Raw genomic sequence first — 24,205 nt, forward strand, 5'->3', positions numbered from 1 at the left:
CTGTGCCTGTCATGAGAAGGACATGGTTTTGTCTGTGGGTTTTGGGGTCAGGATCCGTTTGAGAGTGGTGTCAGTGCTCTGTGTGCCCCCCACAGCAGGCAGGGGATGTGCTGCCTGGGCTGGGGGGGTCCCCAGTACAATGGGGGACCCAGAAACATCCCCTCACCTGGCTGAGGGTCTGGGGCTTGCTGAGGGACATGGTTTGGGGGGTCTTCTGACCTTGGGGAAGGTTCACCTGGATGCCATGCTCAGAGCAGGGGTGAGGTCCTGCCTGTGGTCCTACCATCCTGACCCGACATTCTCCCTCTCCCTGCAGGTTTAAGCTGCTGAGCCAGGAGGAGGGGGAGTATTTCAACGTCCCGGTGCCTCCCGAGGGAGAAGAAGGAAACGAGGAGCTGAGGCAGAAGTTTGAGGTGAATTGATTTTTCTTGGACTCAGGGGTTTTCTTTGCTGCCTGCCTGCAGTGCCCTCAGAGAGGGGCTTTCCCTGCCAGCTCTTTCCCTGGCAGCACAGGGAACATGGAGTGGGGTCCAACTCCCCACAGAGGCTTCAAGGAGAAATGTCTATTTACTACTTAATAAGCCGTGGAAGATCTTGCTGAACGATTGATCCAGACATTGCTGAATTAACAGGTCTTTGCCATTTCTCAGTGTAGCTAAAATCTCCCCAGAACCTTGGGAATGAGCATGGTACATCTGGAGACTCACATGCAATGAGCCTTACATAAAAGAATTGCCCTTATGGTTGTCAGCATGAACTCCATAATTGCAGCAGAGACTGGAGTTCTCCTTTCTTTTTTTATCTTATTTATATACAACTTTCCTGAATATACAAGAAAGGACAGTTCTAATACAAGAGTTAGCTACTGTTAGCAATGGTTGTTGGCTCTCTAAAGAACTAACAACTGTCTTCTGTTGCATTTCATGATGTTCCAGTGGTGTTAAAATGCTGTGTTGGAAGATGATGAATTTTCTACAGATCAGAAAACACACAGTCCAGAGGTGCCCTGACCTTGATGTGTCTCCCCTCCTCCCTTGTGAGGAAGTCAGTGTTCCAGGCAGGGGATCCCCTTCCAGCTGGGCCATGGTGTTGGGAGGGAGGAGTGGAGTGTGCTGGAGCCTGGCAGGGAGGACACAGTGCCAGCCTGGGGGACACGGAGCTGCCTGGAAGCTTGTGGAGCTGCTGCCAGAGCCATGCCCCTTTCCACAGCCTGACCAAGGTGCTGCTGTGCTTCCTGCAGCCCTGTCCCAGCCAGAGGAGCCCAGCATGGAACCCTGGGCTGCATCCTGGCCCCACATCCCGGCCCCACATCCCAGCACCAAATCCCTGCCAGCTCCACTCGCTTTTTATCAGCCCCTCGCTGGGACAGCTGGAGGGATGGGGATGTCAGCTGCTCTTGCATAAATTCAGATGTAGCAAATTAACTGTGACAAATGGAGTTGGATAACGAAGGTCAAGTGCTTTTTTTAAAAAAAAAAATCAGTGAGCAATACTTGGCACGCTTCGGTTGTAAACCTCAAAGGGGTCTCCAGATTGTGGAGGTGTTAGGAGTGCATTAAAAACAGGTTGCAGGACTTCTGTGTTCACTTAGGGTCCTTAGAGATGCTTGACAGCAGAAGCAAGACCCTTCCCTTGGGGGTGCTGGTCGTTACATTGCCCCAGCTCTTATTCTGGGCTCTTTTCTGGGAAGACCTTCACCCTCCTGGCTGAGCCACACCCTGAGCCTGCTCTATCAGGGAGGCCTGGTTGTGTTTATATCCTCATCTGATCTTCCTGAACATACTGTGGTGCTGCATATCGGGTCAAGTGCTGGACTGACTGGGTTTGAATTGGCCCCTCTTCAGACACAGCCTCAGGAGGTGACAGGAGGGAGCCCAGGACACCCCACATTTGGATGCTGGGTGCTCAGCCCATGTCTGCTGGTGCTGGGCCTGAGGCTGGATGGTTTGCTGGGATGGAGCAAAAGAAAATCCTCTTCTTTCCCCCTCTCTGATCATCCTCTCTGGATGATCTTTAAGGTCCCTCCAAACCAAATCATTCTGTGGTTCTGTGGTTTGGTCGGGCTCAACGAGACACGTTTGGCTGTGTCAGAGCTGCTGTTGGTCACCTGAGCTGGTGCCTGCCTGGGTCTCCCTGTCCTTTGGGGGCACTGGAAAAGCCTGAAGATGACTCTGAGGAAACCCCTTGTGCTTTGGGAGATGTGACTTTATTTCCTTTTCGCTGTGTGAATATTTTCCCACTGGGAAGCAGGCGGGATGTGTGTGGCTCCACTGGCAGCAGCGGGTCCCACCCTTGGGTTCCAGCCCCTTCCCAGGGCAGAGCTGTGGTCACCCCGATGCTGTTTGGAAATGCCAGAGCCCATCCCTTTGGTTTGCAGTGCAGGAGCTTCTCAGACGCTCATAGGTGCTGCAGGTGACCTTGAGTGGGGAATTCAGCAGCAGGGAGAACCTTGTGAGAACCAATTAGCAGCAGCAAAGGCTCGAGATTCCCCGTGAGGTGCTGTCTGGAGGGGCTGCCAGCAGCAGCCAGATTGAACCGCCGGGATCGGGTTAATGGAATTTCATGCAAGGCTGAGCTCGGCACAGGCCTCACACTGCCACACACTTCTAGAAATTAAAGGAGAATAAATTGTGAGGTGGCTTTTTCAAGCAGTGGTTCAGCACGTCAGACAGCCCCTGGCCTGGGGAGGAGGTGCCAGGACGCTGGTGGGGTTTGGTGTTTAAACATGGGGGGTTTTGGGGGTCCTCAGTGAGCAGCTGCAGTTGTGAGGGTGGGTGGGGGTGTGAGAGGGGGGCTCTCCGTTCTCTGCTGCTCCAAAGAGATTTGGGGCTTCCTGTGCTCAACCTGAACTGGCACAGGAGTGTGATTCTCTTCAGCATCAGATATAATCATGGAATATCTCAAGTTGGAAGGGACCCATAAGGGGAGTAATGGAGGTGGAACTGGATAAAAAGTCTTTTGTTTTGCCTTAATATATTTATATACACCAAGGTTATGGGTTCAATCCCTGTATGGGCCATTCACTTAAGAGCTGAACTCGGTCCTTGTGGGTCCCTTCCAACTCAGAATATTCTGTGAAATATTCTGTGAGATATTCACCTGTCCTTTTCTGGGGAGGTGAGAGACAGAAGCTTGTTTTGAGGAAAAAAGCTTCTTTAGGGCTCTGTTCTGTGCTTTGGATGACCTGGAGCATGGGGCAGCGTGGCAGGCTACCTTCTGGCATGGGGAGAGGGGTGACAATGGGCAGAGGTGGTTCCCAGTTGCTCTGGCAGAGGTTGACTGGGCAGCAGTCAATCTGTGCCAGTGCTGGTGACTCCTCCAGTGCCCTCCTTGGTGCTGTCCCCATCGTGGTGATGGAAGAGGTTCCTGGAGCTCAGGGTGGTGTTTGAGCTGGGAAAGGGCTGATTAGGTGGGATTTTGGGGTCATCACTGGGTTTATAACACCCTTTCTCCCCGCTGTTTTCAGTAGTGTTTTTTCTTTTCTCCCTGCCCCGTGCCCACCTTTGCAGAGAGCCAAGATCGGGACTGGCTCCAAGGCCGCGGATGAGAAGACAAGAAATGCCATTTCCAAGTTTGACAACAACGGGAGCAGGGATCGGATGAAGCTTTCGGACTTCAACTTCCTGATGGTGCTGGGAAAAGGAAGCTTTGGGAAGGTGAGGTACCAAATTCTCCTTGGCACTGTCTGTATTTAACATAAGTTTCGTGTGGCTGCTCCGGTGTGACCTGTCCTTGCTCTGACTGGGAGCACTGGTGCCACGGTGCTGGGAGCCCAGCTTGGCTCCCTCTGGGCTGTGACCTCTGGGTCACAGCAGGGAACACCTGAGATGTCTGATGAGACCATCACAAAAACCATCTGGCCCCTTTTGGGAAGTGGGGGGCTGAGCTGTGTCTTTAAAGCTCTTTTTTATTTGGCCTTTTTTTTTTCCTAATAATTACAAATATGTGTGATATGTGAGCGGTAACAGAACTTCATTCTTGTGGTAATTGTGTGACTCAGAGCCTTCATTTTTCTTGGGGTCTTTCCAACTCTCTCATGATTTCCATTTGGGATCCCAGTGCTCCAGGGGCTGCTGGGGCTCCACGGGAGGTGGGTGGTTCTCACTGGACACTGGCCTGGTGTCTGCTGGTGTGATGACTGGCCCAGCACCACTCTCATTAGTGAATTCCCCCTTAATTGCAGGAAATATTGCTCTGCCAATAGACTCATTCCTCGGGCAGGTAGTGAAGATGAGGAGGGTGTGCAGGGGAGTGAGGTTCCCCCATCACCTGAGCACAGGGGTGCAGCAGGGACACCCCTTCCCTCCCTCAGCCTTCTCCTGATGACCATGGAGCTTGGGGAGGTCCCAGCCTCTGTTTGGGTGTTTGCTCCCTCTCTAGAGATGGAGAGCTCAGAAATCCATGGAAACACCTTTGACAGGTGGAAAACAGGGAGGTCCTGGTGGTCCCCAGCACCCAGAGCATCAGCCTGGGGTTCCTGCCCAGAACTCGCCGTCGGGCCCCTTTGCTGTGGGTTGGCATCCTGGGGAGCAGGAAAGCCTCACACAGGAATATATCCATGTCCCCTTTCCCTCCCTCCCAGCACCTCATCCCTTTCAAACCCAGCGCTGGCATCTGGAGACTGTGGCTGTGCATCGTGTAGCCCCCCACCACCACCTCCTTCCCTTAAATTTGAGAAACATTAGCAAACTCTTCAGTTGGCTCCGTGGCTTATATAAGGGAATGTGTGACAGAAACTGTTCCCTGGAACAGCATGTTATAAATATGCTAATTAGCGCTAATTAAAACGGCACCATTGGCTCCCGCGGGCAGAGGCAGCTCACGTGTGCCTGCGCTTCCCCACGGCATCCCCGGCACGGGCTGGGGGCACAGCACAGGGGGGTGTGTGCCCCTGCTCAGGGACAGCGAGGTGTGTGCCCAGAGCCAGGCAGGGGCACAGAGGGGTGTAGCAATGGATGCATGGAAAAAGTCCTGCCAAAGATGGACTGGTGAATCAGAAGTTCAGGTGAGGGGGTCTTACAGTCAGGTAAGGAGTTTACAGAGGGGAGGCAGCCCAGCTCCCCGGGCTCAGCCCCCTGCAGCCCTTGGTGTGCCCAGCACCCTGCCCTGTGCCCGTGGCATCACTGTCCTCCTCCAGGGCTGGCACCGTGGCCTCCCCTCCTCGGGCTGGCACTGCCTGCTCCTGTGCTGGCTGCCTGCTGCCAGCCTCCCTCCTGCCAGTCCCTGCTGGCTGTGAGAGCTCTTGGACTGCAACCACGCTGTTTTAGTGAGTCTCTGTCTCTCTCTGTTAACTCTTTGGCATCAGGATCTCAGATTTACTGCTGGGTGTTTTCCTCTCTCCACACTCTGGCAGCCCGGGTCAGGAGTACCAATATGTTGGCCTCGGTGGAGTTTAACCAACTTGCTTTCTCTACGTTCAGAATATCCTCAGTTTTTATGCTGAAGCATTCCCAAACAAATACTCTATATTACAGGAATAAATCAAGTTAAATATCAGCTTTTTTCTGCACCAAAAAAAAAAATATTAAAAAAGAATGCAATCTGCTTCCCAGCGAGTGTGCTGGCAGATGGAGGTCCCCCGAGCCAGGCAGCAGAGTTTAGGGGGTGGAAAATGGATCTGGTTTGGAAAATAGGGGCTTGGGTGTGCAGGATCCTGGGTTGGTGCATTCAGCCCCAGGACACAGGGTGGCCCTGTTTGCTCCTGGGTGCTCTGGGATCTCCCTGGGCTCCCCTGGTCGTGAGTCCCACCAAGCCCCCAGGACTGTGGCTGGTGGCAGCACTCCTTGGGCTGGCATGGGCAGGGAAACCTTCCCAGCACTTGGCATAGCCCACCCTGGGTTTGCTTTGCTGTATTATAAATAGAGGAAAAGGAAATTACGTGGCTTGCTTATGTTTTTGCAGCTAATCAGCCTGTTGTGCTCTCGAGCTGTCAGGCTTTTGGGGGGTTTTGTGGTGTTTTGCTGAGCAGGGTGGAGCCTTTGGCCGCTGCAGTTGTGGGTTCCAGTGCAGTGGAAGACAGTTTTCATGTGCTGTCATAATCTTCAAGCTGTGCAACGCTCTCCTCTTGTCTCTGTGTGAAATGTGGCAGCAGGGCAGGGACCCAGTGTCTGACAGCTGGGCATGGGTGAGGTGGGGTACCTGCCCCCTCTGTCACCAACCACAACCTGTGCATGGCTCTGGTCAGGGCATCACCGACTGTGCTGGGGCATTTGCCTGTTTGCATCTCTTGGTATTTGAACACCTCCAGACATCAGGACATCAGAAAGACGTCAGGAAGAATCTCTTTATGGAAAGGGTGGTCAGGCACTGGAAGGGGCTGCCCAGGGAGGTAGTGGAATCCCCATCCCTGGAGATGTCCAAGGAACAACTGGACGTGGCACTCAGTGCTCTGGGCTAGGGGATGAGGTGGGGATCAGTCACGAGTTGGACTCGATGGTCTTGGAGGTCTTTTCCAACCTCAATGATTCTGTGATTCTTTATCACAGGAGAGGGGAACACAACCCAGATATGACTGAGGACTAGAGCAGGGGGTGGTTTGCACCATCCCTGCTCTCCCAGGCACACACTTCATCCCCGGGGTCCCCCGTGTGTCACCCGGCTGGTTCTCAGCAGCTTGCAGGGTCCTTTTGCCTTTCCCATCTCAGCGAAGCAGGGCTGGCTCAGCTGTGCCCAGGGTTGCCGTGTCATTGGGAAGCTGCTGCATGAAGCATTCCCAGCCCATGTGTGCCCTGGAGCAGCTTTCTGCATTTGTGGTGGTGCCCCAGCCAACCTCTGCCTCGCTGCAGAGCGGGGTGGGAGCCACGTCCCCACGAGGTCCCTTCAGGGCAGCAGCAGATGCCAGGCTCAGAGTCCCCCTGGTTTAGTTAACTTTGCTCTGAAAGGGTTATGGATAGCAGGGCAGGTCTGTATATAACTAATATTGTATACAATGCCCTCACTCCCAGGTGACAGGTTTAATTTTCCCACAAACTCTATTCTTGGAGCAGTTGCTTCTTTTCCACCAGTTTTGAACAGCAAAGCCTGTCTGCTTTTATCACTTAGAAGTCAGCCCTGGTTTTAGCACCTGTGTACAGCACCTTGTAAAGCTCAGCTTGTGTAAAAATGGTGATAAGTGGAGGCAATGAACCAAAACAGTTCAGTTTGGGCAGAATCAGAAGGGAGGGCAGAGGTGCAGACTCCATGTGAGGCAGCTGTGAGTGCTGCCCTGGCAGAGAAACATGTAATGGTTCGGGTTGGAAGGGACCTTAAAGCTCATCCAGTCCCACCCCCTGCCATGGGCAGGGACACTTCACTAGCCCAGGTTGTTCCAAACCCTGTCCAACCTGGCCTTGGACATTCCAGGGATGGGGCAGCCACAGCTTCTCTGGGCAACCTGTGCCAGGGCCTCCCCACCCTCCCAGGGAGGAATTTCTTCCCGATATCCCACCTAACCCTGCCCTCTGTCAGTGTGAAGCCATTCCCCCCTGTCCTGTCATTACTGTTCCATGGCTGCAGGCAGGGTGTCCGTCTGTCCGTGCCTGTGTGTGGTGCAAAGGGCTGTTGCAAACATCTCAGGGAACTGGTAGCGGGAAAAGGTGAAGCCCAGAGCTGGTCCCAGTGCCTGTGCCTTGCTGAGTTCTGTCCCAGCAGGACAATGAGCTGCTCTGGGCTCTCAGTGTTTCTCAAGCATCAGCGAGTGAATCAATGCGCTGCCGAGGTCCCTGAGTCGCTGCTGCAGTCCCACCCCGCTGATGGAGATGGAAATGTCAGCGCCTGCTCCAGAGCTCCTGGCTCTGAGGAGCTCCAGCGCCATTCCCAGCTAATCCTGACAGGCAGCGTGTCCAGGACAGCCGAGCTCCCCAGGGCCAAGCACTGGGAATGAGCCAGAGCTGTTCCCTCTCCCACTGGTACTTTCACTCAGACAATGAAGACCTCAGTTCTCGGGCTGTGTCCCTGCCTTGTCATCCCTGGGCCTTGGGCTGTGTCACAGAACAGAGTCACAGAATCACTGAGGTTGGAAAAGCCTTCTAAGATCGTCGAGTCCAACCTTTCCCCCAGCACTGCCAAGGCCACCACTGACCCATGTCCCTAAGTGCCACATGCAAACGTCTGTTAAATCCCCCCAGGGATGGGGACTCCACCCCTGCCCTGGGCAGCTGTGCCAGGGCTGGAGCACAAGAGGGTTAATCCAGCTGTCCTTAGAGGCTCAAAAGTCATCCCAAGACCCGCTCGTGTGTCTTCTGCCAGTCTGCCCCAGCCTGAAGTGCATTTCAGTTCCACCCTATTGATGTTGACTTCACATAATTTATTTCCAAAACCCCCGAGCTGCTGTTCCCGATGTGACTGGAGGATTTCTGCCGACTCCTCCAAATGAAAAGCAATTCATTTCCAGCCAGCACTCCAATCTAATGTGATGAGAGAGTGCAAGAGGGAAAATGGGAGGCAAAGTGTGGTTTCAGAGTCGGTTTGTGTTGCTGGCACAGCTTAGGCTGATGGAGCGTGGTGGGTCGGGATGGGGACCCTCGCTGGGCTGATGGGATTAACCCGGGGGATTTGCACCATCAGAAGCAGTGAATCCCATTTACTGCAATAAATAAACCTGTAAATGGATGAGACTGGTTTGAAATGAGAGGTTGGATGGATTCTTCTGGCTGGGAGGGGCTTTGGCTGGAGGATGGACCTGCACACGGTGGAGTTTGGTCACTGTTGGGGGGCAGGGTGAAACAGAGAAAATCGTCTGGTTTTCTCCTTACTATTCACTACAGACTGACTCTTTTCCACTTTAAATTTTTACCACTTTGTAGTTTGATGGATTCTGTGTTCAGACTCTTGAAACCCTCCCCTGTTGCTGGTGACACTCCAGGGTGCTGCCCTGGGCCCTGACTCAGGGCTGAGGGTGCTGGGGGGTGAGCTGGGCTCAAACCCTTGGGATGGGCTCCTCCATGCAATGAGGTGGTGAGGGAGTAGACTTGTTACTCATTAGACTTGGTGTCCCTAAATGCTTTTGGCAATACCCCTGATAGCTTTCTGCATCATTTGGCACCCGAAGCTCTTCTCGGGGTTGTAACAGGAGCCGCGGGATAATAAGCAAGCCATTAGTTTAACTGTTTAAGGTCAAAGCATTTAAAATCCACATTTCCCTTGATCCTGCACTTATCCTCCACCCTGAGTAGGTGATGCTGGCAGAGAGGAAGGGCACAGACGAGCTCTATGCTGTGAAGATCCTGAAGAAGGACGTTGTTATCCAGGATGATGATGTGGAGTGCACGATGGTGGAGAAACGCGTCCTGGCCCTCTCTGGGAAGCCTCCATTCCTGACCCAGCTCCACTCCTGCTTCCAGACCATGGTGAGTGCTGGGGCCACAGCTTGTCCCTGGGCAAGGGGCAGGAGGGACTGTGGACCCTGAGCCCTGGGAGCTTGACCCTTGGCAAATGGATTGCAGTAGTGTCCAAGGCCAGATTGGACGGGGCTTGGAGCAACCTGGGCTAGTGGAAGGTGTCCCTGCCCATGGCACAGGTAGAACTGGATGATTTTTAAGGTCCCTTCCAACCCAGACCATTCTGGGATTCCCTGATTCTCTGTACATCACTGCTGTTGCCAAAGCAGCCCTGTGTTCTCTGCCTTGGCAACCTCACAGCTTGTCCACCTCTCTGGCAAAAGTGTCTCCATGACAAAATGTGGGTGTGTGAAACAGTGTCACGTCCAATAGCTGCACTCCCCTGAGATGTTTTCATCGGGGAGCTGTTGATGGTGTTAGTAGTGATTTCCCAGCCCCTCAGGCACCCCCAGCCCACAATGTCCCTTATGATTCAATTGCAGAGTGCTGCAGTTTTTCCTGGGACTCATCCCTGTGATCAAAACTCTGAGTAAAGGGAGAAACCTAATCCAAACCACAGGAAATCCAGTTTGAAGTGGGCATGTGATTGGGTTTGTATGAGTCAGGAGTGGAGAGGGGGACGGGGGACCTTTAACACAATCCCTGCCCAGCCCTGGAGCAGCCTGTGAATGAGAATGTCCAGGTCTGTGTCAGTGGGAGCCGGGAGAGGGAATCAGCAGAGTCCTTTAGAACGATGACAATGCTTTCCAGGAGGATTACATTTTAATATTATTCCAGAAATTTCATTTACCGAACACATTGAGTGTTTAAAGCCTGCGGCCTGGCTTTGCAGAACAGCAATCAGAATGTGGCAGGAGCAGCTATTTCACACAGCATCTCACTGGCATCTGAAGTGAGTCAGCGCGGGATTATTCCTGGCAGACCTATAGTAGCTTAATAGTAATCGTATTTGTAATGTAATCAAAATGTATAGCAGGGTGTATTATCAAACGCTGGCACAAAGCACTTTGATTTCTGGGAGCACAGTCCAGAGCACAATTCTCAGCCCAGGCTGTTGGCTCAGCGGCTTCGGGAGAGACACGAGCCCTAAATCTGTGTTTTAAAGGAAGAGTGAAGATGAGCAATGAGAGAGAGAGAGCTCCTGCCTGAGGCTGAAGGGCAAGAGATGCCTGTGCTGGCGTGTCCTGAAGTGCTCTGCCTTGAAAGATCCCAGTGAGATCCTGGGCTCCAGGGAAGGGTGTGAGCCGGGGGTCCCTGGGTGTCCCCAGCTGAGCTGTGGCTTCACTGGTGACCTCGGTTCCCTCTGGGGCACAGCACGAAGGGCACAGCAGCTGCAGCAACACTGAGATGATAAATCACAGAAGCACAGAATCCTGGAATGGTTTAGGTTGGAAGGGACCTCAAAAATCACTTAGTTCCGCCCCCTGCCATGGGCAGGGACCCCGTCCAACCTGGCCTTGGACACTTGCAGGGATCCAGGGGCAGCCACAGCTTCTCTGGGCAACCTGTGCCAGGGCCTCCCCACCCTCACAGGGACGGATTTCTCCCTAGTGTCTGATGAGGGGGTGGATGTGGAGGGTGGGTGCTGTCCTGGCGCCAGCGTGGGGTCGGGCAGGGGGTGGGCTAAACGGTTAATTAGGTTAATAAGCGGCTAATTAGGAGAAGGGCACTGGAAGGAGCCTGGGAGTTGCACCTTGTCTGCCCAGTGAAGGGGGGTGTCACTGGCTCCATGCCAGGCTCTGCAGTGGGATTTACATCTCCAAACTGTGCTGCTGCTCAGTGAGTTTGGACGCTCCAGACTTGGACAGACGCCGTCCTTTCTGCCTCCAGCAGGAGCCAGGACAGCGTTCCGTGCCCATCCATCCCTCCCTCCCAGCCCGTGGGCTGCCCAGCCATCTGCCTGCTTTGCTCGTGGCATTTTTCTCTGAAGCACCAGCGTTCCCTTCCCCACCCAAATGAGGAAAGCTCAGCTCTCTGCTTTTAGAGCTCAGCTGGCTGTTTCAAGAGACCGTCTTTTTAATATTCTTCCTCCTTGAAGCCGATCGATATATTTAGGAAGCAGCTGCAGCCCAGCCCGGCGCTGCTCTGCTCTGCTCTGCCGTGGCTGTCACAGCCTGGCTGCCGTGGAGCTGCTGCTCAAGGTGACATTGTGCCTGCACGTGCCTCCCCCTCGGGCTGCCAGGGCAGTCCTTCACAGAGTGGGGGGCTCTGAAATCCCCAGACTGAATTTGCCCTTCTATCCCGTCAGTGTCACGTGTTTTACGCAGCCCAATTGCCCCTTTGGTGCTCTGTTTAATTCCCTTTGGTGCTGCCCCCCTGTCTGGGTGGGCTGTGCCAGGAGGCAGGAGCCAGTGACTCCAGTTCCCCTGGCTGGGCTGTGCCCTGTGGAGAGCTGGAGCTCATGACCCCAGTTCCTCCACAGCCCTTGCTATGGCAGTGCTCCACCTGCATCTCCTCGGATCTCCTTGTCCTTCCTGTCTGAAAAGCAGGGCAGAGCTTATTTAGGGAGGAAATGAGGAAATATTATGATCTGTTATGTAAAGCTGCCAACCTGCAGCTCTCCCAGTGCTCCAGCCTGTGTCCTTCCTTCCGGGAGCTGGGATGGGGCCAGCCCAGGGGTGTCCTTTGGCTCCTGTGTGTCAAGGGCACATGTCACTCCATGCCCTTGTCCAAAGTCCCTCCCCGGCTCTCTTGGAGCCCCTTTAGGCACTGGAAGGGGCTCTCAGGTCTCCCCAGAGCCCTCTCTTCTCCAGGTGACCTCCCCAGCTCTCCCAGCCTGGCTCCAGAGCGGAGGGGCTCCAGCCCTGGGAGCACCTCTGAACTCCTCAGGACTCATCTCACCGTGTGTGGTTAAATGAGGTGGCCCCTCAGACCAGGCTGGGAGGAGTGAGGAGAAGGGGTGCAGCTCCTTCCTGCCTCCCCAGCTGGATCAGGGGCAGCTGGATCCCCTGCAGACCTGTGCAGCCCTGGCACTGCTGGCCCAGGAGAGGGCTGGGAATGTCACACGTCCTCCTGGTGCTTGGCCAAGTCGTGGTGGGCACGGATGGAGTTTGGTCCCCACTGCAAGTGCTCGTGTCTCCTGTGCATCCCTTGATTGAAGCCATCAGTGCGTGGGGAAATGCCAGGGAGGAGCTGCCTGACCAACCCTCTGAAAACAGATTCTGTGAAGAAGAGCAAACGTGTTCCTGGGAAGTGAGAATCCTCTGGTTTAGGGATTCCTCCACTTCCCTTCTCCAGCGGGTCTGTCTGCAGAGGTGCAGAGCTTCAGCCCCGAGTGTTGCAAAGGGATCAGTCCTTCTGGGCTCTGTATGAACACGAGCCCCCTGCACCTCGTGGGCAGCACAGGGATGGTGACTGTATTGCCATGGAAGCACAGATTGGAACTGCCCATCACCTCAGTCCTTGTTTCTGGCCCCTGCAGATTCCCTGCTCTGATAATTCTGTTGTTAATTGTTTCTTTTTTCCCTTCAGGATCGCTTGTATTTTGTGATGGAATATGTGAATGGTGGGGACTTGATGTACCAGATCCAGCAGGTCGGGAGGTTCAAGGAGCCCCATGCAGTGTAAGTGCAGCAGTTTGGCACCTTTGGGGTAGGTATGGGATGTATTTGTGTCATGTGGCTGGAAACAGAGCCCAAGGCACAGGCTTTGTGGTGCAATTCCTGGGCAGAAAGGGAGGGGAAGCAGCAGGACTGGGAAGAAGCAGGAGAAGTCTTTGCCAAGGATGCTGGTACCTCCACCTCACCTTTGGAGGTACATTGCGTTTGTAAATAATTGAGCTAAATAAATAAATTTATGTAAATGAAAGCGCAAGGCAGGGAGGTTTTGGAGGGTTCCCCCCTCCCTGGGGGGTGACAAGGATGCTGGGTGTTGTCTCCTCTGCTGGGATGGCCAACCTGAGTGTTAGCTGGTGCCTTTTGGCTCCTGTCCCCCGTGAGCTGGACAGAGCAGGATGTGTTCCTGAAATCCTTCAGATGCTTCGTTCACTGCGATCGGATTTGAAAGGTTTTCATTTTGATTCATCTCCTCTAATTATCAGCCTTCCTTTTGACTCTCCCACTTCAGGTTCTACGCAGCAGAAATAGCCATTGGCCTCTTCTTCCTGCAGAGCAAAGGCATCATTTACAGGTAGGTGAGCAGGTTCCTCCCTCCTCCCTTCCTCTGGACCTCCGGCCAGAGGCTCTGGGCTCCCCGTCTGCCCCAGCCCAGGGCTCTCCCTGCCTGTGCCATGGGCAGGATCTGGCAGCTGCCTGTGGGTAGAATCACAGAGTCACTGAGGTTGGAAAAGACCTCTGAGATCATCGAGTCCAACCCTCAGCACATTCCACACACCCAAGCAGAGCCGGGAGCCCCGAGGTGCCGCTGGTTTGGAGGAGGCTCCTGCTTTACAGGAGCTCCCGGTTTACAGGAAGGCACCTCTGGTTCTCTCTTGCCCCCGTTCCACGTGTTTCTCCCCACACAACACAAATGCTGGCTGGCAGCCTGGAGCAGCTCCCAGCCCCTGCAGGGCACCTCTCTGCTACCATTAACACTGGAGGAAGCGCTCGCCAGTGGCTGGTTCTGAGCTCTGAGTGTCACTTCTGCTTCAGCCACTGAATCTCCTTTGCCATCCCCAGTGTGATTAGGGCACCCAGAGGAGCTGGGTCGCTGCCACGTGCTGGACCAGGCTCAGAGGCTGCTGGTTTAGCTCTGAAACCAGTGTTCACTGCTCTTCCCTGCTCAGGAGAATTCCCAGAGCCCAGGGTGGAGCGGAGCATCCTAATGAGTGTCAGATACCATTAAATGCCCTGCAAAGGGAGATGCTGGAGATGAAAGAAGTAGAGCAAACTTGACATGAGGGATGTTTTTTGCCATCCTCTGCTGCAGAGAGATTTCTTGGTTTGTCAGTCCCCAGTGCCCCTGCTTCCTTCCTTCCTCCAAATCTGAATCCCAGCTCCTGTCCATCTGCCTTTGGCCTGTCGGGGTTCTAAGCACTGACATGATAATTGGAAAAAGCAGCCTTAAAACCAGCAAGAGTGTAGAAATTGCACCAAAATCCTGTTTGCTACAGAAGTGTCCTCGAGGCTGGAGCACCCACCTCCGAGTTGGGGCTGGGAGCTGGATCCGGGGCTCTGCAGCTGGATCCATCCCTGCAGCTTGTTCTGAGGAGCAGAGCTTCTGGGGAGTTGGGTACCACAAACAGGTATTCTGTGGGTGAGGATCAAAGAGAAACACAGCTGGTTAGTGTTTCATGGGGAGCAGAGCACAGGTGAGGCGAGGACTTGTGCTGAGTAGGGGCTTCTTCATCGCTGGGAGCTTTAAGTGCACTTTGATTTTCATAGGAGCAAAAAAACCCAAATCAATTCAATCCATCCCCTGCCAGATGAGTATTTTCCATCATGCACTTCAAAGCGCCGTGCCCAGCATGGTGTTCCTGTGGGTTAAAAGTAAAATAAACACTCCATCCTGACAGATCTCTGACTTATTATTACTCATTTCCCCAAACATTATCCTGCAAAGAGTCTGGGTGTGAGACAGAGCTGGAGCTCAGCAGCCCAGCAGAGCTCTGGGAGTCGGGACACTCGTGTCATCTGTCGTGTCATGGGTTTGCTCTCTCTCTGTAGGGACCTGAAGCTGGACAATGTGATGCTGGACAGCGAGGGGCACATAAAGATCGCGGACTTCGGCATGTGCAAGGAGAACATCTGGGACGGGGTGACCACCAAGACCTTCTGTGGCACCCCGGACTACATCGCGCCCGAGGTGAGCTGGGAAGGGCAGCCACTGCTCCGGGCACATCCTGGCAGCCCCTCTGCTGCTCCTCCCCATGGGATGACCTTGCTTTATTTGTTGAAACAGGGACATTAAGGAATTCATTATCAGCCTGGGAAGTTCATCCCCTCAGCGCTGTCCATCTCCTGCTGACCTTAAGGAAGCAGGGATGCTGGATCTGTCTCTTTGTTGGACTGTTCCCTGCTTCCCCTCAAAGTGCAGCAAATCCTCGTGCTGCTCTCCCTGCAGAGTGTTTTCCCTCTCTTGGTTTTTTCCCATGTCCTGCTGGCAGCTCCACGCCTGTCTGACCCTTGGCACGCTCAGACCACCGTGGGCTGCTCCCCTGCTCCTGGAAAAGACAAGCTCAGGAGCTCAGCTTTGCCCCTCATTGTGTGTGACACCTCCAGCACAACATGACCAGTGGGAAACAGGGAATTACCAGTGGATAGTATTTCCCTGTGAAGTGGAAATCCTTAGATCTATCCAGCTCACTGTTTACAGTGAGGGGCCGTGTGTCTGATGGGGAGACACTCCCTATCCATGGCTCTGGGTCACCCCAAAATGACTTTGCATTTGGTTATTACTGATGGGATGGAGTCACACACGACACTTCCATGAGGTGCTGTACGGGCACAGTTGTGAAATTCAGGGGCATAATTATTCCCAGTGTCTGTTTCCTTCGCATAAAAACATCCCTCTAAAATCCTGTCACTGCTGAATTTGAAATAATGAGATTAATATTTATACATGTAAATATTTTAGAGAAAGAGATTCTCTTTGTTAGGACATCGATGCACTCGTGTGCTAAACCATGTTGTGTTTGCTGCAGCCAGTGAGGTTTCCAATTACTGGATCAAATGCATGTTCCATCCCCTCATCCCACCAGGATTAACACTGGGGGTGTTGGTGCAGAGCTGGTTGCTGTGGGTGATTAATGCTCCTTCAAAGCAGGACAAATGACCAGCTCTCTGAGTATTTGCCTGAGTGTTTTCACTTTAACTCTTATTCTCTTCTCCTTTGCTCTGATTCTTTTTTTTCCAAAAGAAAAACAGAAGATAGGAAATTAGGATGCAGATCACTGTGGCACCCAGGAATGGCATTAAAGCCTGCTGGCAGTGGGTCTCAGAGGAGTGATCTCACACCTCCTCTTTGGGAATAGCAATAAGGTTGTGGCACGGTGGCCGCGCTCCAGCCCAGGCCCTTCTGCTGCTCCCTGCCTCCTCCTTTAGGGAGCTGCAACGTGCTCAGGCCAACATGGCTTCGGGGTAAAACAGTCCTGTGATTTGCTTGACCCATTTTTAGGACTCTTTCTGCTCCAAGCCAGGGCTGTGCATGCCAGGGTGGCAGGTACTGCGTGCGAGCAGCCCCGCATGTGATCCCCGCTGAACAGAGCTGTTCCTCACCTGCTGGGCTCTGAGCTTCCCCCACGGGCAGCTGGGGACTTCACAGGACAGAGGATTTCTCCTAAGTGCTCTTTCCTTTTAAAGGCCCTTATGATGTGAACAGTTCACACCTGACTTTCCCAGAGTGCTGGTGAAAAGCAGGTGGGAGGAGCTCAGAGTGTCCTCTGTCAAGGGGTTTCAGTGCTGAAACATGTCCCAGTGAATAACCTTGGCCTTGAGACCTGGGCTGCAGCTTGGAGTCACTTTGCCTTGTGCCACCAGGTCAGACCTGGGAGTGTAATCCTGCTGTTCTCTTGTTTGCAGATAATTGCTTACCAGCCCTATGGGAAGTCTGTGGATTGGTGGGCGTTTGGAGTCCTGCTCTATGAGATGCTGGCTGGCCAGGTAATTGAGTTTTAATTGATTCCTCTGGGCTGTGTTACAGTCCATTCTGAGCATACACTGCTGTGGGATTTGCCATGCTGCTGGCACACAGCTGGGGCATTTTCTTAGGAGCTTGGGGTGACTCTGGGTGCAGCCCCAGGGGCTGTGATGATGATTCCCATCCCTGCATGGCACAGCCAGGGCTGGGTCCATGGCCAAGGACCACAGCAGCACATGGAAGCTTAGGGACCCAGAAATGCCACTGAACCTGTGTCTGCTCTGCTCTAGGCCCCCTTTGAGGGAGAAGATGAAGATGAACTCTTCCAGTCCATCATGGAGCACAACGTCGCCTACCCCAAGTCCATGTCCAAGGAGGCAGTGGCCATCTGCAAAGGGGTAAGGGCTGGGCTGGGGCCTCTGCTGGCTGGGGGGGGGCTTGTGGGCAGTGGGAGCAGTGAGATCCTGCACACCTGGGGGTCCCAGCTCAGCCCCTGTCCCCAGCACGAGGGGATCTGACACTCGGGTGGGTTCTCCACTCCTAAAACTACAACTTGTGTCATTTGTGTGTGTGTGTGTGTGTACTAAAACCAGGTAAAAATGACACCCACGTCCTCTCTGTGCTGTTACACTGAGCAGAGACACAGCTGGGACTCAGGGGCTGCTCTGGGGGCTCGGGTGAAGTTCAGGAGGGAATTGGGGTGTTGGCTGGGAGGTGGGAAGGGAGGGCATCCCCAGAGACCCTGTGGCCCATCAGGTGAGGACAGGGCAGCTCTATAAATCTTTGCCTGAAATGAAAAATGATGCTCGGGGAAAGCGAATGTGATCCCAAAATAGTTTTTCTAAGATCAGACACTTTCATCCTTCTGGTTAGCTCTGATGTCACCCTTCAAGACGACCTGAAGCTCAGTGCTGGTGGTATCAGGGCAGTATTTTCATTATCCTGTCTCTTAATCTGCAGTGAAGCTCTGCCTTGCCCAGCATCCCAACCTCTCCATGGACTGGGCCTGGTCATGACTTAAATGCAGCCTGAGTTAATTTGGGATGTGATGGATAAAGGCTGGCGAGGTCCTGATGTTGTTCTGTTGTGCTTGGGACTGAGCCTCATCTCACCCCCAAGTGCCACACACTGCTATAAATATGTGTTTGTGTAGGAATTTAAGAAATGTTTGCTTATAATAGTTAATATTGAAAATATCTGAATGTTCTCTCTCTCAAAATAGTGTTTCTATCTCCAAATGACACATCCTGCGCTTCACGCTCCCACTGCGGCATTTCAGAGCCTCTCCCTGGCGTTGCCAGGATTCTGAGCTGCTGTTAAAGAGGAACATTCTCTTGTCCCGTGGGGAAAAGCAGGTGTTCCCACCTGGGATGGGGCACAGGGAGGGGAGCTGCCCCACCACCGTCAGCACAACGTAGGAAAATCAAGTCCTTAATTTAGGAACCGCCCGGGTGGTCAGAGGGGGATTCCCACCCACCCTGTCAACCCTCTCTCATCCTCCTGCTGTGATGTTGGGGATGTAAAGGGGAAATCCAGCGTGTTCCTGGTCAGGCAGGAGGTGGGAGGTGCCTGGTGCTGCTGAGCATCGCTGTCCCTGGGGCTGGAACAGGGACCAGGCTCAGTGTCAGCTTTGTTTGCTGCTGCATCAGTCACAGTGGAGGTGCTGTAAATAGATGAGCAGGGACTGTGACTGCAGCGGCTGCTGGGTGTAGCTGTGGTGGCTTTTCTCCCTCTGGAGATGGGAGGCTGCATGGGAGGATGTTTGACCACGCACCGAGGGTTGATTCTCTATAAATTCCCAGATTTTTTTTTTGTACCAAAGTGGTGGTTCCCTCTGTACTACTGTTGTTCCAAAACCTCCTGACATTCTTTGCCACCACCAAACTGCTACACCCGAAAGTTGAATTAAAACTGTGTAGGATTTAAGAACTTTTCAGTAAGCTGGGAACTCAGTGTGTACATTTTGCCCTGGAACACAGTGGAATACATCTCGGTGAGCTGCACTGAGGCTGATCTGGTTGTGTTGGTGTGTGGTAGGTCTGCCAGGAGGGCACAAACCTGGTGTTACATTAGTGCAGGGAACTGGAGAAGCCTTTGCCCTTCCCTGGGAGAGGTTTGCTGTTGCACCGCCGCGGTCTCCAAACGCATTTTCTGGTTCCCTCATGGTTTCACTCCAGTGTGCTGGTGCCAGTCATCCCTGCACCACTCAGAGATGAAACCTGTTTGATCCTGAAAGCCTGGAACCGGCCTGAGCCCAGAGACAAGCATTAATCAGGGATCCTTGGCTGGGAAGGAACCTGGAGAGTTCACTGGCACGTGGCTCCAGGACTCTCCAGTCAGCAGCAATTAGTGGATCAAACGGAGCATTTCCCTCCTGTGCTGTCAGCTCGGATTTGTTTCTGAAGGCTGATCTTGGGGCTGCTGTTTCCATGGGCAGGCAGCTCAGGTTTGGTTATTGGGAGCCAGACTCCTGTCCCGGCCCTGGGAGCGCGTGGGCACCAGCACAGACCCTCAGCCTTTTCCATCCCATCTGGAGGGGTTTGATGGTGCCTGAGCAAACCAGCCCTTTCCAGGGGAACAGATTGTCTGTGACTATCAGCTCCCTCTTTAATCTCTGCCTGGTAGCAAAGGCATGAAATGGCACGTTTTCTGCAGCATTTTGGGAATATTTGCAGGTATTTTGGGTGCCATTTCCCCTGGTGCTGGTGCCTGAGAAAAGCCCATCACAGCCGCTGTCCGTGCTGCTGCCCCACATGTTCAAGAGGCCGAGACATGTTACCTCTACCACCTTCCCAGGCTTCTTACTCTGAGATCTGTTGTTGGGTTTCTATTTTATAAAGGGCTGTGTGCTGCAATGCCAAGGGAAACTTGGTTATTAACAAAAATCGAGTTAGAAAAAAATCCTTGCTTTTGTTTTTGCTGCCACCTGGCCCCCCAGGCCCTCCCTTCCAGGCCCACTGGCCGTGCTCCAGCGTGGCTCCTCCACCAGGGACAGGCTCTGCAGAGCTGATGCTGATGCCAATCACATCCTCTTCCTGAGCAGAGGCTGGAAAATCCCTGGTCCAGCCTGTGCAGCCTGCCAGGCCCTCGCTGTTTGCAGATGGGCTTTCCAGGGGGATGCTGATCCAGGGAAGCTCCATCACTCTCCCAGCTGCAGATGGCATCACGGCTGGGGGACAGGGATGTGGAGCTCTTTGCTCACAGAGCAGTTGGTGCCTCTGCTCTTGCCTCATATTTGTTGGAGTTTGTCTTTTTGGGGTTCTGGGTTTTTTTTTTCCTGGAGTTTTCCTTGCTTTCAGCACCCTGTTGCAGCACTGCTGTTAAAAGGTCAACTTCCCTGAGCAAGTTTGTTTTGTGCCATCATGGGGTGGCAGGACTGACTCATATCCAACCCCAGGCAGAGGAGCTCTCCCTGGATGGAGACCTGGCAGAGGCTTGTGAGATCCCCATGGGGTGCTGGGTGCTGCCAATGGCTGCCTGGGCTGATGGGCTTATTTTGGTCTGAAAATCCTGGAATGGTTTGGGTTGGGACATTAAAGCTTGTCTTGTTTCAACCCCCTGCCATGGGCAGGGACACCTTCTACTAGCCCAGGTTGCTCCAAGCCCCATCCAACCTGGCCTTGGACACTTCCAGGCGTGGGGCAGCCACAGCTTCTCTGCTTGCTTCTGGAACCCTTTTTCCTCAGCTCTCTGGCTGGAGCACTGGCATATCCTTTTCCTCCCAGAGGCTCCCCCAGCCCTGGGGACCAGTTTGAGCTGCCTTGCTTTTAATAAAGCAGTGCTTTTGTTGCAGGTTTATAGCTCATATTCTCCATCCTTATCAACGTCCTGTGAATCTCTGGAATCTCCATCTGATCTCTGAACATGGCTCAAACCCTGCCCCAGGATATTAATGTTGTACAGCTGCCCTTAATTCCTGGGGCCCCTTTCCTTTACTGAGCCAGTGAAGAGGAGAAGTTTAGATGATAAACAACATTAATGGGCTGTTTCTGCTTTTTTTCTCCAAACTGACTCTTTCATTAGAAATCCACCTCATGTCTGTGCTGCCACGGCTCTGGGGGAGTGGGGGCTCTGCTAGAGGAGGGCTGATGAAAGTTTTGGAGGGCAGATTGTTCATCTTCAATGGGCAGTGGGGTTTAGAGTTAATTCTGCAGATGCTGAGAAGTTTATACCAAGCAGAGGCAGCTTTGCTCCCGTCCTGCCCCTCACTGCAGCAGGAGAGGCTGCAGCACCATGGGGAGCTCTGCCAGCACCCTGAGCTTGTTTCTTGGTGAACCAGTTTCATTCCCAGAGGGAAAGGGGATGTGCCCATCCTGCCAGTGCTTATGTACCTGCCACCTGCTCTCATAAGCCATTGTCAGCTTTCCCTGTCCCTGGAGCTGCTCTGGCTTCTCCCTCAGTCCTCTGCTTGGAGCCCCCAAAGCAGGTGAAGCAGATGGGACCCCTCTGGGGTACAGACCCTGACTGGGGGTGTCCTGGAGCAGCAGCCACACGGTGCTGCCTGTCCAGCTGGACATCACGGCTCCCTGGGGACGTGGGGAGCAGTTGGACACCCTGTGAGTGACCGTGTCTCCTCTTGCTGTCCCCCAGCTGATGACCAAGCACCCGGCCAAGCGCCTGGGCTGCGGCCCCGAGGGGGAGCGGGACATCAAGGAACACGCCTTCTTCCGCTACATCGACTGGGACAAGCTGGAGCGCAAGGAGATCCAGCCCCCCTTCAAGCCAAAGGCTGTAAGTGTTCCGTGCCCCCTCTCCTGCTCTCCCCTGGGCCAGGGCTCTCCTCCAGGGTTGCTCCCACTCGTGGGGACACGCGGGCAGACGGGCAGGTGCTGCTCGTCCTGGAGGTTTCTGTGCCTGCCTGGAAGGTCGGTTCTCCCTGGATCTGGCACGGGTCAGAGCTCTGCTGTGGCAGGAGAGCTTGGGGATGCCTGGTCCCCCTCTGGCTTGCAGAGGTGGAAACTCCACGTGTTCAGCTCCTGGACCCCTTTGTGTTGCAGCACTGTCTGTCTGTCATCCTGGGTCAGTCTCTCTGTTGGGTTTTTCCTCCCTTCTTCTCAAGCTGACCAGGTCTCTCTTTTCTTTAATCTCGACTTAATTTTAACACCAGGTCAGCTCAGTCTGCCTGAGTGGGCAGTGGAGCTGAATTTGACCCCACAGTCTCTCTCCAGGGTGGAAGGCTGGAGCCTGGCTGGCAGGTGGAGGGAGCTCTGTGGTGGGGGGATCCTGGCTGCTCTCCCCCAGCCCTGCCTGGCTCTGCCTGAGAGAGGTGCTGGGAGTGCAGCCTGGGGGGAATGAGCTGCCAGAGCCAAACGGAGGTGGAGGCAGGAGCAATCAGAAACCTGTTTGTTGAAAAAGATGGGAATGCTCGACTGCTCCTTGTCCAGCCATCGTTGCAGCGACATCTGACCCTGTAACACCAGTGCAGGGCTGCAGCCTGAACCCCACCCTGGGCCTTCCTGCCTGCAGTGCTGGGGCTGCTCTGTGACTCCAAACTCTGTGTGATCCCCTCTCTCCCTGTGCTCTCCCTGCCCTCCCCCAGAGAGGATGTGCAGGAAGCAGTGGCCGTGTAGGCTCAGGAACAGGGGTGTCTCTCCCTGGATTTCTCCATTTCTCCTTGCCACTGGTGGGACTGGCAGGGTCACAGCCATGTCCAAGCCTCTCTGTGGTGCTCCAGTTCCTTAAGGCTTGGAATTATTCATGTGCTTCCCCCCCAGGTGCCTCTTGGCTGCTGTACCCTACTTGGGCACTGGTGTCTCACAGAGAACTGAATCCACAGTTAATCTGATCTCCATGGCTGATATCTGAGATCAGGGTGGGGACATTCCATGCTTCCTTAATCCATCATCCTGGGTCACAACTCGGAGTCCAGGGATGCTCCATGTGTTTACCTGAACCCTCCCCTGTCCCACTGCCTGTGACAACCTCATACACATCTGCTTTTCCTCTGCTTTACAGTTATCCTGTTCTCTTCACCCTTCGGTGCTTGGAAAAGCTCTGCTTTCAGGGAAAACATGGAGTGGGAGTCCACTTGGTGCAGGGTGCTCAGTGCCCTTAGCTCTGCTTCCTCTCAATGCCTCTTTGCTCCAGCAGCTTTTTCCCTCCTACAGCTCCTTCTCTGACTGACCAAACAGGAACAATCCTCCCATTTAGTGGCCGTGTGGGAGCCTCCACAGCCCCATCTCCCTCCAGCACGTGGCACGGGTGGGGCAGGGGTGCTGACCTGGGGAGCTGCCAGCCGTGCCCTGCCTGCATTTGGGGCTGCTTGTTTTAGCTTCAGACAGATGTTTTTACCGAGTTCACTCCTGGCAATGGTGCCTTTGCAGGGAGCTCCACGGGGTCCTGTCCCCAGAGCTGCTCGTTTCCGCTCTGTGCCTCGTGGCCCAGGCTGTCCCCACATCTGCAGAGGGATAACCTCCACATCTCCCTGCCTGCCTCGGAAATGGGGAGACCCAGGTGCTGGGAAGCAGCTGGGATAGTCAGCACAGGGGTCTGGAGAGCTGCCTGCTTGCCTTTCCTTGGGAAGGAAGGGGATCTTCCAGCCATTAGACCGTGTAGGAACAGTGTTACCTGGACAGCGTTAGCTTTGATACCAGAGTGTAACAGTGCCAGGGGGTTGGGGCTGTTTGTGCACCCCGTGATTTTTCTGGGGGTGGGATCGGGCCTTTGTGCCAGGGATGCTGAGGCACAAAGGTAAGTCCATAGCTCCTGCCATTTCCCACCTTTCTCTATGTCTGTTTTCCAGTGAAGCTGCTGCTGTGTCCCCTCTGCCTTGTCCCTCTCTTCCCCAGTGTCGCCTGCCCTGGGCTGGGGCAGAACGTTGGTGTTTGGTGTTTCACAGTGGAAAAACAACCGAATTCCATCAGAAGCGCTTCCTTACTGCTCTTCTGCTTTAAAATGTGCAAATTTTGTCCTGCTTTAAATGTCTTCTTCCTTTAAAAATCCCTCTGACACCGGCCCTGGGGAGGGGGACGGTTAAGCTGCCGGCTGTCGCTTCACCCAGCGCCGGGAAAATTCCCCGTTTGATAGGACAGGGAGATTAACAGCAGCTGATTTGGGATTTAGGGAGGATTAAGACAACTCAGGTACTTGCTGATAGCTGATGTTCCTCCAGCAGTGCCTCTGTGCTGCAAAAAGCTGTTTCTTCCATGCCAGCAGTGGGTGCAGAGCAGCGGGAGCGGGAGTGGGGTTTGGGCACTGACGGAGTGTTTGGGGGGTGACAAGGGGAGATGTTGCTGCGTGTTTGTGACCTTCAGGGGTCACACCAGGGCTGAGCACTGCTACAGAGGACTTGGTGCTGACCTGGCTCTTCCCCTTGGCTTAAGTCTATTTTCTTTTCTTTTCTTTTCTTTTCTTTTCTTTTCTTTTCTTTTCTT

General features: G+C 53.9%; 1 protein-coding gene across 2 annotated transcripts in view; it reads left to right on the forward strand.

Annotated features, from left to right (window-relative positions):
* PRKCB (protein kinase C beta) overlaps nt 1-24,205 on the forward strand; it is a 99,217-nt gene that overhangs the window by 64,880 nt on the left and 10,132 nt on the right. For both annotated transcript variants that reach the window (XM_027684052.1, XM_027684053.1), the window contains exons 8-16: nt 317-413; nt 3,510-3,656; nt 9,153-9,326; nt 12,789-12,880; nt 13,383-13,445; nt 14,921-15,059; nt 16,775-16,855; nt 17,123-17,230; nt 21,423-21,563. In XM_027684052.1, coding sequence (XP_027539853.1) covers nt 317-413; nt 3,510-3,656; nt 9,153-9,326; nt 12,789-12,880; nt 13,383-13,445; nt 14,921-15,059; nt 16,775-16,855; nt 17,123-17,230; nt 21,423-21,563 — 1,042 coding nt within the window. The remainder of the gene's footprint in view (nt 1-316; nt 414-3,509; nt 3,657-9,152; nt 9,327-12,788; nt 12,881-13,382; nt 13,446-14,920; nt 15,060-16,774; nt 16,856-17,122; nt 17,231-21,422; nt 21,564-24,205) is intronic.

The sequence above is a fragment of the Neopelma chrysocephalum genome, unplaced genomic scaffold (assembly GCF_003984885.1).
Source record: "Neopelma chrysocephalum unplaced genomic scaffold, ASM398488v2 Primary Assembly neopelma1_65b, whole genome shotgun sequence".
NCBI classification, from domain to species: domain Eukaryota; kingdom Metazoa; phylum Chordata; class Aves; order Passeriformes; family Pipridae; genus Neopelma; species Neopelma chrysocephalum.